Source organism: Bacillus rossius, chromosome 3, assembly GCF_032445375.1.
Source record: "Bacillus rossius redtenbacheri isolate Brsri chromosome 3, Brsri_v3, whole genome shotgun sequence".
NCBI lineage: Eukaryota > Metazoa > Arthropoda > Insecta > Phasmatodea > Bacillidae > Bacillus > Bacillus rossius.
In genome coordinates this window covers 86,553,480-86,569,533 of record NC_086332.1, presented here as the reverse complement: position 1 = coordinate 86,569,533, position 16,054 = coordinate 86,553,480, and the positions used below count along the sequence as shown (strand labels likewise).

General features: G+C 40.3%; 1 protein-coding gene across 1 annotated transcript in view; it reads right to left on the bottom strand.

Moving 5' to 3' along the window:
- LOC134531006 (uncharacterized) overlaps positions 1–16,054 on the bottom strand; it is a 185,711-nt gene that overhangs the window by 9,206 nt on the left and 160,451 nt on the right. Inside the window, exons 4-5 of the mRNA XM_063366435.1 lie at positions 8,580–8,752; positions 1,709–1,896 (exon numbers count right to left, since the gene is read on the bottom strand). Coding sequence (XP_063222505.1) covers positions 1,709–1,896; positions 8,580–8,752 — 361 coding nt within the window. The remainder of the gene's footprint in view (positions 1–1,708; positions 1,897–8,579; positions 8,753–16,054) is intronic.

Below are 16,054 nucleotides of genomic sequence, written 5' to 3'. Positions count from 1 at the left end.
TATTTCATCTTCTTTCTGGTTAGTGGCTGGTTGGTTGAGCAGTGAGTCAAGTGCAGCCCACAAAATAGATTTTTCTTCACTAGATTTTACAATCACCTTTTCATTTGCTTCTTTTGGTAAAATTTTTAATTCAGTACTGAGAATACTTTCTGCCTCAACATCAGACATCAGCACGCCCTTAAATCTAGGGTCTACTAGCATTGCAATGCAACTGACTTGCTCCTTCTTGAAATTTGGAAATCTTGACTTCAAGTTTTTGCACAATGCTTTGGCAAACAAAATACCATCTTTCTGCTGTTGTGCATGGCTCTCTAGGTTGGATGTTAGACAGTGGAGAATAGGTATTATCATTGATGTGGTTGGACAACTTTTGCCACTCATTTCTTCTGTTGCTTCAGCTAATGGTTGCAGCACCTCAACAATACTTTCTGCTTGTTTCCATTCTGATGATGACATTTCTGTACTACCACTGTTGGCATGTTCTGCAACCAAGGCAGCTTTTATTTGTAACAGCCGCTTTAACATGAGAAATTCAGAGCTCCTTGTGTCTACATTTTGTATTACCTCAAGCTGAGGCATATTTAGTTGTGCCTGGACTTTGTGTAGTCGTTTTCTAGCCGAACTACTCCTGTAGTGAGCAACAATACCTCTAGCCTTGCTCAGTAGAGTTTTCACACCGGGACAATTCTTTTTACTGTCTTCAATGGCTATTTGGAGGGTGTGGGCAAAGCAATATCGTGAACTTTCATGAAACAGTGAAGAGAAAGCCAGCTTAAAATTGGCTGCATTGTCTGTAATGGAAAATATGGGAACAGTACATGTTTCAGTACATATTCCCCACTCTGACAAATGAGACTTGATCGTTGTGCTGATATTAACACTCGTGTGGGACTCTTGCAAATGAAATGTAGGTAAAATCTGGTTGCAGGTAATGACACGTCAGGCTGACATAACTGTCAGTGGACCGAGATGTCCAACTATCTGATGTCAGAGACAGAGCTGATATTATAGGCAAATCATTCGAAAACTGGGACTTAAGCATTTCTTTGGTTTCATTGTACAAAGCTGGTATGTAGTGTTCTGAAAACGTTGTTCTGGAGGGCACTTGGTAAGTGGGTGCTATGTACTTGTTGCCAAGTAACTCCCTGAAACCTTTGCCTTCAACAAAGTCATAAGGCAGCATCTCAGAAGACAACATTTTTGCAATTTGTTCAGTGATGCTTTGTTCAGCAGGGTCACCTGGTTGCATTTTTTTGTGTTTGTTAACAAAATCGGAAATTTTTGGTTGTGTTAGGCCTACTTGAAGATTTTTTGATGTTTGAGACATATCTGAATTTTTGCATTCCTGTAACTTCGCATACAGCATCTTGTGTTTGTTTTGCAAATGGTTTTGCAGTGTAGTATAGTACCTAAAAAAAATATTAAATAACCATTTTCAGAAGTTTTGAACAAAGCTATTTAGTATGAAAATTTTAAGGTAATTTCTTAGAGTAGGTGCTTTCTGGAATAATTATAATTCTGCAAATATTTTTGAGTTCTACTAGGCCCAAAAAATTATATTAAGTATTTTTAATGTTGCTTACCTAACCTAACCTAACCAACTGTTCACAATCCATATCCTTATGTAGAAGAGATGTCGTTCTGAACTACTGTGCCAGGTTTAACGAGGAATGGCCTCAGACTGTGTGTAACCTGCAGTCACACCGACCTCCAGACCGCCCTCGCAGTCCTGCGTGAGGAGGCTGAACGTGCCGTAGTCGGCGTGCTCTCCGCAGCGCATCACGCCGGGCTTGGGCGGCGCCGTGAAGGGCGGGTAGTCCAGCAGCCGCATGCACGACTCGTTGCCTGGCTTCCACATACTGCTGTGGTTGCTCAGGAAGAAGTCCGGCGACAGTTCTGCAACCAACGTCAAGCTGTTAGTTCCTGGCGAGCATCGCCTGCAAGTGCACACATTCTGCTGTCTCGACTTGCAGCCAAGCATTGACCACTTAAAATACATGCACGTATGGTTACTAGCCTGAAGGGCTGGTTTGATTCTACCATGGATTGTAATCAATCTGCATTGATTCGAGCCCAAGAAGCAGTGGAAAGGACGAAACCAACCAACAGCTATATAAAAAAAACAATACACACACAAATAGGAAATGATACCAAGAAGGCATACTAAGTCAGTACGTAAAATATTAAGAGTTCTTAAATGGTGAAAATAAAAAAAAGAAGTAATTATTACAAAGATAAGCAATTGTTATTCTAAAATAAATATGTATATATAAATTTCAGAAGCTCCCAGTTTATGCATTACACTTGTAACAAGACATTACCAAATACGTTTCTTAGCTTACTGTCTTCTTCCATGCCTATATGCCATACAGAAATGCAGTATGTTATATTTTTAAATTGCTAGTTACAAAAGTGTTTAGATTAGCACGAATGCAATATAAGTGGTATATGTAAATTTTCTATTGAACCGTGTATACCACAATTTACTATGCAGCAGTGGTTGAGTGGCTACTGAATGGTAATGGGATAAAGCTAACATTAACATGACCTCAGTTTCCGGGATTGTGTGCATGTGTGTATGTATGTATATATATGTATGTATGTATATATATATGTATGTATATATATGTGTGTATATGTGCATATGTGTGTATATGTGCATATGTGTGTGTGTGCGCGCACATGCATGCATGGATGCATGCACATGTTAGTAATTTCTTTAAATTAGTAGGAGCCAGTAAACAAAAGTCAACAAAATTATTTAAGATCTTAGAGATGCATGTGATAAGATTTTATTTCATTGTTATATCATTGTGCAAGTGTTGTAATTTAAAATCTTCTATATTTTAATGCAAAATTATTACTTTGCAAAATTACTATGTTGCTTGACTTGGCATAAATATATATTTATTAACTTGGCTCAATTACCATTTGTATTGAGGTTACTTTCAGTAGCACCATTTTATATTATTTTTAATTAATTTATAACAAAACTGTGTTTTATATTCAAATTTAGTTCAAATAAATAAGTCAATTGAAGGACTGGGTTCAGTATATCTCTTCACCTCTTTAGCACATGGTGGAAAAAAATCCTATTTTGATTGCAATACAAGTGTTTGAGTATTTAGTTGTATCATAACTGTACTATATGGCAGATGCAGGTAACAAATTTCCCGAAGACAAAGCGAAAAAAAACAAAAAAAAAAAAGGAGTATTTTTTTTTTCCAGGACAGTGGGAAAATTTTGAAAAATTCTTAAATTCATCGTAACATTATAATAAACAATGGTGGTAACATTAGGCAACTTAAGATAGGCGAGACGCAAAGAATTGGCCTGTCAGATTCTTTCTGAATGTTTATTTACGAAAAAGGTATGAATGGGGGAAGAAAGTAAATATGAGAACTGTACAATTTTAATGATAAGAGAGTCTTTCCTACAGAAGTATCATGTTACTGTCTTTCTTAGTATCAATTTTACTAGTAATCAGGAGAAGAAAAAAACATGCAAAAACATGTGGTCTCCCCCAAGCACGTGCTCCTCACATGCAAATGCATGTGCACATGCATCCACACCAGGGGCGCAACAACAGGGGGGGATCAAGGGTATTTTGCCCCCCCTCTGAAACCTTGAAGTGGGGGCAAACGGGGGCAAAGAAAGTGCTGTGTAATCAATTTTTAGATAATAAAACTGCTTAAATAGCACCATTTTCCTCCTTGAAATACAAATTTTCCCAGGGGAGGACCCCTGGACCCCCCACTTCAATAGGGGAGGGATCGATGATTCTTTATAAAAAGGTATATTGCCCCCCCCCCCCCCCCTGGAAATTTAGTGTTGCGCACCTGATCGACACACATATATGTGCACGCACACCACACACATATGTGCATGCACACAGAAATATGCATACACAGAAATGTGCGCGCGCACACACACACTACACACAACACATACACAACACATACACAACACACGACATGTACACAACACACTACACATACACTACACATAAACTACACACACTATAAACAGACTACACTACCATAACTAAACACCTGGGAAGCAGCATTTTCTAGTAACAATTTTCACATCTGACTTGTACATGATAAAAAAACTTAATCCCCCTGCATCCACTTGTCTTGTTTTCCCCAAGCAGATAGTTTATGCGAGAGCCGAGAGCTAGAAACAGAGATAAGGAAACTTGAAATTATGAGTGGAGTAGTCATACTTTATGGGCTGGCGAAATTAGTCAGAGTAGACTCACTCTTATGAGTTGTAATTTGTGACTGTACAGTGAGTGCACACAGAATTGCTTCGCAGTTTGCTGGAAATAAATATCTGGCATTACTTAAGTGGTGTGTGTAGTGTATTTCATTGTTATATATTAAAAGTTAAAAGTATTATATTTTAACTCTGGATACCTATATTTCTTCTTTAGGAGCGGACCAGTAATCTAGACCTAGTAAATACCTGTTTATTACTTCAGAAGTCGTAATATCTAGTGCATATTTTAACCTTCTGGGGGAAGGGAGACGTACCTCAGTGCCCCCCCCCCCCCCAACTCTAAAGCTGCCACTGTTATTATTTACAGATAGTTCAAAAGCGGTCACACATCAAGAAACCATTCAAGTTAAAAGATGATGGAGGAAAAAGCACGGCAATTTGTACATACTGTAGAATTAAGTACAGCTTTCCTAATGCCACACGTATGACATACTACATTGTAAACATATGTATGTAAAGTCTCTTTGAAATTAAGAAACTGTTTTTTGGTTAAGAAGAGCAACACGGAAAGTGACAATGAAGCAGAAACTCCCTTATGTTTACATGAGCAGAATGAGCACTCATTTCAGCAATCTAATTAATTAGTATCTGTGACTGCAAAAGTAAGTACACTACTAGATGTAAAAGTATCCTCATTCTATGGTAATTGTGTTAGTTACTAAATTTAAAAAAAAAAATACTTTATTCATTTTTATAAATGCCAATCACTATTTTTATTTTCTTCAGGATACTGAATTGAGTACAAAATAAGCAGAGTATGCAAAAACAGAATCAAAATATCCATCAAATTCATCATCAGAAACAAACCATAAAAATCTACATTGAGAACTTTAACAACAACCCTGCCTCACACATCCACTCTCTCGTGTGTTGATTCTCACATTACTGGAACAGTCATGTGAGACTCAAACCACGTATTAATGTATGTAAAAATAGCTTACCACAAAAAGGTTCATTATCACAAAAAAAAAACCGTAAAGCAGGTTTAAGATTCTTTCTGGACAGAATTACACCAGATGAAATAAAACCATTAGATGAGAATATAGCACAAGCTATTTATGCATACTGTGCCCCATTGTCATTGTCATTGTTATAAAGTGTTTACTGGGATGAAGAAATGGAAAATTTATAGCCTTCTTATAAAAAACCTTCAACTCATGCTTTAAATATAATCCATATGCAAGAGTAAAGATTAATACAGATGAAATCATTTTAAATACACATTGTCTTGGTCTGATGACTAATGGTTGAACTAATATTTGTAGTGAGGGTGTTGTAAACGTCATCATTACAACACCTTCCCAATTATCTTTAAGAGCATTCAGCCTGGAGTGAAATGGAAAACTGGTGAATTCATTAGCAGTAAAATTGTGAAGGTGCTTGAAGAAATAGAAAATTGAAAATTTATATTGCTAGCAACAGATTAATCCCAGAGCCATGCACCTAGCATGGCAACTTATCATGGACAAATATCCTCACATGAGTTGTGTCAGCTGTGCATCTCATGGTCTTAACTTACTGTTTAAGGCCATAATAGAGCTCCATACAATGAAGACCCTTTAAAGGAAATTGAAGTATATAGTTGTCTATTTCAAAAACACGCATGTGATTCATGCCTTTATTGAAAAGAAATAAGTGAGGAGCAGTGGTAATTTGTTTTCAGAGCACCCTTGCAAACAAAGCTGCTCTACAACAAGCAGCTATCATTTATGACCTTTATAATATAAAACAATATGTTGTGCAGTCATAAATAATAACATATCTGGACACAGATAACAAGTCTGTCATAACAAAGTCTGAATCAGATAGTGCTTTACTGTCAGTAGTACCACACCTTTTATCTAGTGTAGAGTCCTAGTAACTAACTGGTGGTTCAAGTAATTCAGTAGTTAAACCTTTTAAATATATATGTCCACTGATAGCATGGTTGGAATGATGATCTGATGACGAGTCTGAGGACACATGGTTGGAGATCTGGTATCTGTGGCAAGTTCTTTGCTATGCTTACCTGGCCTTTGTTATTTGTTACTAAGAATGTTCCTCTGATGTTAATATGTGATCTGATCAGCCATATGCAAGAAGTATCTCTTTGTTTTACAATGAAGAGAATATTTCAACATTATGTATTAAAAAATATTTCAGTGGCATAAATTTAAATAACCCCAGTATTAACATCTGTTTTAACATCTTCAACAACCAAACTTCAAGAAGCCAAATCACAAATTTCTTACGGACACGTAAAGAATTTATTATGCAGCCCATACAGTGTGCTGCTAACTTGCAGTACAAATAAATTGGGTCAAATGATGAGAGAGAGTTATGACATTTGATTATATAACAATTATCATAGCATCTATGACTGGATGTTACATATGTTTTGTAGAATGGTGCCAAGTATAGGACTTATTCAGGATTTTGGAGCACAAAAACAATATGCAAAACTGCACAATATATATCATATAGTGGCATGGATAATACACCACACAGCCCTTATTCCACTTAGCAGCATGCCTGATGAACTTGCCACCATTATCAGTACCATGCGAAAGAAACTGGTCACAGTTTGGGGCGATTCACACAAAACCAGTATTTGCCACACAGCAGAAAAAGTGCATATATTTGTAGCAATAAGAAGCAGCCTCCATTTGAATAAAGTCAGTAGAAAATGGGGACAAAAAATGGAAAAATGGAACAAGAAGCAAGTGATATAGATGCGGTGAGCCCGACTGTAAGGCGGAGGTGAGCGCGACTGTAAGACGGAGGTGAGCCCGACTGTAAGGGGGAGGTGAGCCCGACTGTAAGGGGGAGGTGAGCCCGACTGTAAGGGGGAGGTGAGCCCGACTGTAAGGGGGAGGTGAGCCCGACTGTAAGGCGGAGGTGAGCCCGACTGTAAGGCGGAGGTGAGCCCGACTGTAAGGGGGAGGTGAGCCCGACTGTAAGGCGGAGGTGAGCCCGACTGTAAGGGGGAGGTGAGCGTGACTGTAAGGGGGAGGTGAGCCCGACTGTAAGGGGGAGGTGAGCCCGACTGTAAGGCGGAGGTGAGCCCGACTGTAAGGCGGAGGTGAGCCCGACTGTAAGGCGGAGGTGAGCCCGACTGTAAGGGGGAGGTGAGCGCGACTGTAAGGGGGAGGTGAGCGCGACTGTAAGGGGGAGGTGAGCGCGACTGTAAGGGGGAGGTGAGCCCGACTGTAAGGCGGAGGTGAGCCCGACTGTAAGGCGGAGGTGAGCCCGACTGTAAGGCGGAGGTGAGCCCGACTGTAAGGCGGAGGTGAGCCCGACTGTAAGGGGGAGGTGAGCCCGACTGTAAGGGGGAGGTGAGCCCGACTGTAAGGGGGAGGTGAGCGCGACTGTAAGGGGGAGGTGAGCCCGACTGTAAGGGGGAGGTGAGCCCGACTGTAAGGGGGAGGTGAGCCCGACTGTAAGGCGGAGGTGAGCCCGACTGTAAGGCGGAGGTGAGCCCGACTGTAAGGGGGAGGTGAGCCCGACTGTAAGGCGGAGGTGAGCCCGACTGTAAGGGGGAGGTGAGCCCGACTGTAAGGGGGAGGTGAGCCCGACTGTAAGGCGGAGGTGAGCCCGACTGTAAGGCGGAGGTGAGCCCGACTGTAAGGGGGAGGTGAGCCCGACTGTAAGGGGGAGGTGAGCCCGACTGTAAGGGGGAGGTGAGCCCGACTGTAAGGCGGAGGTGAGCCCGACTGTAAGGGGGAGGTGAGCCCGACTGTAAGGGGGAGGTGAGCCCGACTGTAAGGGGGAGGTGAGCCCGACTGTAAGGCGGAGGTGAGCCCGACTGTAAGGGGGAGGTGAGCCCGACTGTAAGGCGGAGGTGAGCCCGACTGTAAGGGGGAGGTGAGCCCGACTGTAAGGGGGACGTGAGCCCGACTGTAAGGCGGAGGTGAGCCCGACTGTAAGGGGGAGGTGAGCTCGACTGTAAGGCGGAGGTGAGCTCGACTGTAAGGCGGAGGTGAGCCCGACTGTAAGGGGGAGGTGAGCCCGACTGTAAGGGGGAGGTGAGCCCGACTGTAAGGGGGAGGTGAGCCCGACTGTAAGGGGGAGGTGAGCCCGACTGTAAGGGGGACGTGAGCCCGACTGTAAGGCGGAGGTGAGCCCGACTGTAAGGCGGAGGTGAGCCCGACTGTAAGGGGGAGGTGAGCCCGACTGTAAGGGGGAGGTGAGCCCGACTGTAAGGGGGAGGTGAGCCCGACTGTAAGGGGGAGGTGAGCCCGACTGTGAGGCAGAGGTAAGCCCGACTGTAAGGGGGTGGTGAGCCCGACTGTAAGGGGAGGTGAGCAGGGAACACTGACCGAGGGCCACGGCCAGGGCGCGCAGCAGCAGCAGCGCCAGGCGGCGGAAGTCCTGCGCCAGCGACGTGACGGCCGCCTGGAAGCCGGGCACCTCCGCGTCCGGCAGCTGTCCGTCCAGACGCACCACATTAAAGGTGTGTCGCACCTCCTGCAGATCCTTGTCCTCCGAGAACCTGTCGAAACCACCGCATCACCGCAACTTGGACGTGCAAATAGCAAACATTTAAATATTCTGGTTGCACATGTGCTGTTTACATGCAAATTTATCATGAGAACTGCGCTTAACATAACAGATATTTAACGACATAATTATTTAATCAGATGCAAATTCAAAAACTTTTAAAGGAGTGGCTGAAGAGGGCAGGGAGAAAGCTTGTATTTAGAAAGGAATGTTTTCCCAAGTATTTCTCTGAAAACTTTAATTTTGTCCAGGGTAAGTTGCGAGGCCATTTTGGCTTAAGAGTCTGAAATACTATACTTGTTTCCTTATCGCTAATTTTGTCAATTAAGTGTCATTAAGTTACCAACTATCACGCAAGGCTTGTTTTGTAAGCTTTAACAGTTGTACAGCTACTTTGGTATTTTCACATTTATTGAAAGACAAACATTGATTTTTTTTTAAATGCAAGCATCTGTCTTTCCTCCAAAACCACACATTTAAACACAAATAATGACATGAAATATATATTTACTTGGAGTAGTACGAAATACGTAGGGCATACGGATGCAATGTATTTATTATGGGACTACGGCTTGGTGGCTTAATCAACTGTGGCTTACCAATCGTCAGGAATCGACCATGTTCGGGCGTGTCCATCGTCCATTAACTATGATCGGAACCTCGGCTACCATCGTGGTGACGTCACATCCACCATCTTAAAATTAGCCATTTTGAAAATCTGTAATTATCCAAAATTATCGCTTATTAAAATAATCATTGATTCGATTGATTTCTGTCCTTGGTTCTATCCGTGACTGATGCAAAACAGTTAATTTCAGGTAAAAATAATAATTATTCAACCAAATATGACGAGAAATCATAATAACTGCTTAAATTCCTCATCCACCAGATGCCAGTAAACTACAGATGCCATCAAGGAAATTCGTAATGATTAACAAAGAAATTCAGGACAACTTCCCAAAATCATCAAAAACTAAGCTTTTTTAAAGAAATAATTGATTCGATTGATTTTTGTCCTTGGTTCGATTCGTGATTAATGCAAAAAAAAGTTAATTTCGCATAAAAAATTATTTAAAAAAATGAAGAAAAATCCTATAAACAGCTTAAATTCCTCATCCACCAGCTTTCAGTAAGTTACCCATGCCATCTTAGCTGGCATCTTGGAAATGAGTAATTATTAATCTAGAAATTCGAGAAAAATTCCAAAATCATAGAAAAAAATCATTTGTTAAATGACGTTATCCGTTATCTGACGTGGCTGGCCATAGACAGGAGGTGTCTGACCATTAACTACTGGATGTGCCTGGCCACTGAATAGACTTGCCTGGCCACCCACAGATCGTGTCAGCCTAAACATAGACAGGAAGTACCTAAACACCAACTGGACGTGTCTAGCCAGAAAACTGAATGTGGCTGACCACTAAATACGTGCCTTAGTACTACTGAATAGACATGCCTGGCCATCAACTGAATGTACCTGGCCGCCGATTACATGCCTGGCTAATAAATAGACATGCCTAGCTATGAAATGACGTGTCGTGCCACCTACTGGACTTACGTTCCTGGCCAGTGAATAGATGAGCCTGGACACCGAATGGACGTACCTTACCACCATCTTGATGTCTCTAGCCAACATCTGGTTGTGCCTTGTCGCTGACTGGACATGCATAGCTGATAACTGAACATTTCGGCCACAAACTGAATGTGCCTGGCCGCCGATTACGTGCCTGGCTACTGAATATACATGCCTAGCTACCAACTGGACGTGGCTGGTTAATCGAATGTCACATGGAGATGTCCTGAAAACACATGTCGAGGAATGCAAAGGACTCTCTTAGCCTTCTAAGAAGCCTTCGGAAATCGAGAAAAACTAATAATTTCCTTCTTTGTAGTGGTAGAAATTATGTAATAAATTTTTTTACTTTGTTATTTTTCTTGCACTTGTCACTTTTGTGGTAATTTTAATTAAGTTTTTTTGTTGTTGCTACAAGTAAGGATTAAAACAAGAGTTTATCGATGGTATAAATCATTATTTTAACAAACTGAAACTTATTTTTTTTATGATTTTTGGAATTTTTCTCGAATATCTAGAGTAATAATTACGTATTTCCAAGATGGCGGCCCAGAAGACATCGGTAGCTTACTGACATCTGGTGGGTGAAGAATTTAAGCAGTTTTTAGGATTTTTCGTCACAGTTTAATTGGATATATATACACACACACACCTGAAATTAATTTTTTGCATCAGTGAATGATTGAACCAAAGACAGGAATCAATAATTATTATAACAAGCTATTTATTTGTGGATTGTCGTAATCTTTTCCGAATTTCTAGCTAAAAAATTACAGATTTTCAAAATTGCAGATTCCAAGAAGGCGGATGTGACGTCACCACGATGGCAGCCGAGGTCCGGATCATAGTCAACGAGCGACGGTCACGCCCGAACCCAGACCCCTCCCAAACACACTTAGTTTTAATTTAGGTTAGGGAAAAAAAATTGCCCCAACATGTCCAATTCCTGACGATTGGTAAGCCACAACTGAGTAAGCCACCAAGCCGCAGTCCCATAAGAAATATATGGCACCAGTATGCCCTATTTCCTACTACTACTTGAGTTCATTACAATGAAATGCCACAAGCGGTGATTTTTAGTCATATAATAATCTTTTGAGCTCAAATAATTTAAACTTATAGTTCTAAAAGACGAGAAGATATAAAAAAAATTAAACTCTAAAAGTTAAATTGCTATAAAAATTCAAAAAATTATCAACTTTAGGATTATATAAGTGTTAAGAAGTAAGGTAATGAAATAAACCTATTAAAACTACTGTTCACTATTACGGGAACTAATCCAGCCATTTGTTAAGGTGAGCTTGCTGTATCACATGAGAATGTAGGTATAGCAGTTCGTGTTTAAGCACGTATCTGTTAACAATTATATTGTTACATGTGGGAAATAATGTTATAAAATGATAGCCCAGTTAAATAAGTACAGTTGTATTTATAAGATACGATTTGCAATATTAATTAAATTACAATACTTAAAATGACTGTCTCGAAAATTAATCACTCATTTAGACTGGTATTCCACAATACAATACAAAAAAGTGTTTAGGGTTGAATATGCTACACCTGTACTCTAACCATATTCATAGTAAACCATAGGACACGGCCAGTCCCTTATTTTCAGGGAACGAAATTTGGTGTAATATCCGTGACCTATCTGTTGCCCGAATTGCGCGCCTCCGCAGAGCTCACTTTTCGTTGATATCGTCCAGATGGCGGACCCGCATCTGACGCCAGTAACTCGTATATATTAAATTTCGTAAATATCAGTGGTTGTACCAAATGTATTGTTCTGCCAAATGAAATTTGATGGTAGCGAAAATATTCTGGAATTAATTTTGCACACTTTAAAACCATAACAAGAAATAATCGCAACTTCAAAAGTACTTGAGAAAATTCGTGTGATGGTGCTGCTATCTGTAGAATTTTTTCAATAAATGTTCTATCGACGGTTGCCAAGCGTTCGCTAGAATGCATTGAAACCAGTTTCTAGCCTCGCGCAGAGCACTGTTTATGAAAACGGTTGCCGATTTGATTCCGTACTGGGATTCGGTTGGATACGTTCTGGAATACGGCCCGCGAGTTAGGTTATGGTTGTGTCCCCACAAAACAGTGCTTATTCGCTACCTTACTCGAACGTCTTGGAATGCCGCCCTTAGTTCACAGTTTACTCTCCCCACTCGGCTCAACAGAGGTTCTCCCTATGCTCGTCTCTTACTGCTCTACTAACTCGTCCGTCGCACACAGCACAGACCCGCATGTTTCGCTCCCCGATGCAGCAGTCTCCGCACACGAAGCCCGGCGCTCATCGTCCTCTTTTGCTCACCAAGGGGCCACTCGCCCTCTTCACTTCACTTCTTCGAGGCAGGCATCGCCGTTTTTATACCTCTCAGCCCCCTTCTGGAATGGTCTCACACCCCTTCGAAGTGCTGCGTCATCAGGGTCAACTTGACACTCGAAGATTCCAGAACAATGGCATCCTACTTATGCCACTCCACGAGGCGGAGCTCTGGGAACGTGCCGAACCCTCCAGAGACGCATATGGTTCTCCGGTTTCAATGAGAAAGCACTGGGAAAAGGGTAGGGGGTAGTGAGGCACCATTGCTAATCGAAATAAGTGTGCAATGCTAATGAACCGCAAACACCCCCCCCCCCTTGCGAGTTAACGAGCCAAATGGTTGACTAGCCAGGCCACTAGCCTGCCTCATGGCCTCGCTTCTGGTATACTCGTAACTCTGCCCTCTCCTTAAACTTGTTCGTCCCGAACAAGTAGCAATTTGCTGCTGTTCCCCATGCTGTGATGCCATCCTGACAATCATACTGAATATGGCCCACTTCTTGACAGATGTAACATTGCAACTGTCCTCCAACTCTTCAGGTTCTTAGGTCTGCTTTAAAATCTTTTTGCACTTGTTGCCATGACCACTCCTTTTTCACCAGACAGTCCCTCTGGGTACATTCCCGTTACAGACACCTAAACAGAATATGCCCTAGTCCCTCGTAGGCGAAGAACCGAGAGCAAATTCCTTCTCTTCGAACCTGCAGATTTTCCTCATTTTTAACTTCATCTCATCGTTGTCCTTTCTTTGGTTTCCTCCCACGATTCGGGCAGTCGCGCTGAACATACCCCCATTCTCGACTTGTGACTATTCCACAGCTTTCTTAATGCCCCGAGGATATTTCCTTCATTAGTACTGGAACTGACATTCACATAGTGGTAAGGTTCTATCACAGTTCGTCTCGCCCTGATGCTCACATTTCTTGAAGCAAAGTAGGCAATTTCAATTTCCAGGTAATGAATTAAAAGCTTCACAGATATTTTTGTGGCAGGCCAAATGAAGGGTTCGTTGAATCTCTGCATCATTGAGTCCGTCTATACATGCACTGGTGGCTAGCTGCTGTCTGAACTCTGCAGGAGACTCTGGGTAGGCGAAGTGCACGAGTCTCTCGATGTCAGCCTCGAACTCCAGAAAGGTTTCCAAGGATCGATCTTGGGGTGTCTTCAAAGCAGTCTTGTACAATCGTCCATGTGTCAGTCGCCACACCTCACCTCAAGAGCTTCTAATAACACAACGTAGTCCAGGTCCGGAACTGGTACGGTCTGCAGTAGTTCAAAAAGAGGGGGAAGGGGGGTTGACTTCGCAAGGCCGAGACAAGTGCTGTACCTTTCTCTTCCTCACTACCACCATTTACTTCTGCAGCTGCATTGAAATGTCACTTGTACACCATCCACGAAGTTTAACCATCGAAGGCGGCCGGCTTGAATTTCAAATAATGGAATCAATATAGCTACATCAACATGTGTTAAATAGTTATATGACTTTTATAACAAAAATCTACAGTATTAAAATATAAATTAAGAAATGATCTTATTTATTTAAAAAAATCTCAAAATGATGTTAAAATATGTAATGATAAAAAAATATATGCGATATTTGTTTGAAGGAAACACAAGCTGAAGTTTACGATCCTTTAGTACATCCTTTATTCACTCAAAAATACACATTAAAATCGTTATAATCTCAATCATATTTATCTAATTTTTTTCTCGTATAAATTTTTAAGTAATTCATGTGGTATTGTTTTCGTCAAATAAGATGACACAATTGTGAAGCTATTTTGCTGTCTGCTGAACTTCGAGTAAGAAGTTAAACGACAATCGGGCGTGTTAAGTTAAGCTCTGGGTATCTATCTTAAACTCAAGTCACTAGTTTCTTTTTCTATTCTAACTAGTTGGTGAAATTCCCTGAACAAACAACGTACAATTAGGAGTTTATATGTTGTTTGTAGGTGTAGTCAGTACAGCTTTCTATAATAATAATTATACCAATAGTTAAATTTACAAAATTTAGACAATCATGCGTGAAGAACTATTCATTAAGCATGGGCTGCACACTGAAATATTTCTGCAGTTATGGTTCATAAATAATTTTTATTCTTGGCCAGATAATTAGAAAGACTATACTGCTATATATTTAAAAAAAAATGCAGTATTTGTAATATTACATGTTTGTTTTGTTTGGAATAGCGTTTAATAGTGTAATTGAATGGATTGCATTTACTTTATGTTTTAGGATTCATAAGGTGAAATTTAAAATTACCTTGTGTGTTATTTAAATAAAGCTTCGACTTTATTATTTTCAATATAGTATTAATCGTTAAAACACGTCATGTGCTGAGAAACAAACAAGTTTTCAAAAATGTAGTCTTAAACTAATACATATAGAAGAATCGTGGTCAAGATAGTTACACATCTCCCACTAACTGTCAAAAGTGAAAAGTAAGAGGCTGGATATAAGACCGTATGAAAACATTCACACATAGCCAAACACTTCACCATTCAACAGAACTGCCGAAACTCAGAACTGCCGCAACTCAGAACTGCCGCAACTTAGAAAAAATGCCGCAACCCAGAACTAACACAACCCATAACTGCCACAACCAGGAAATGTCACAACCCACAAATGACACAACCCAGAACTATCACAACTTAGAAGCAACAACTTAGAACTGTCATATCTTCGAAATACACAATGCCGAACCACATAACTCGGAAACATTATAACTTGAAAACACTCAACTTAGATTTGTCGTAACTTAGAAACCTACTACACTGAATCTCAAAACTTGTAATCATCGCAACTTAGAGAATAATAACTTAGAATCACACAACTTAGAAGAATACACATTGAAGCACACAACGTATAACTGTCACAATGTAGAATCACATTACTTAGAAGCAACTAATGCCGAACCACATAACTTAGAATCATCAGAACTTAGAAACATGAACTTCGAAAATTCTACAATATATTTTTCTATGTTAAGACAGCACCTCTATTTTCATAATAATTAATAAAATTGGAACTGGAATCCATAGTCAAAATAAAGTTTTAAATATTTATGGTAACGTTTATAGGCTTAAAAAAAACATTTTTGCTGAGGGTAATCCCTATATTTGTAATATCATCATAAACTTGCATACTATAATAATTTAAGAATTATTTGTACTCTATTGATTTTTTTTATAAAATCTATAATTAACACCTTAAATTAACATAGTGGAATTTTTATTTACTGTAGGTGTTCTTTGAAAAAGTAGCAATAAATTTCTGAAAATTAATGGGATTTTGTTCCTCTAACTTTATCAGATAGTTGTGTTAAATGGCATTACAATTTTTTTAGAATTTTTTCTGTAGTTTACAGTTTTTTTAATAGTTATTTTAA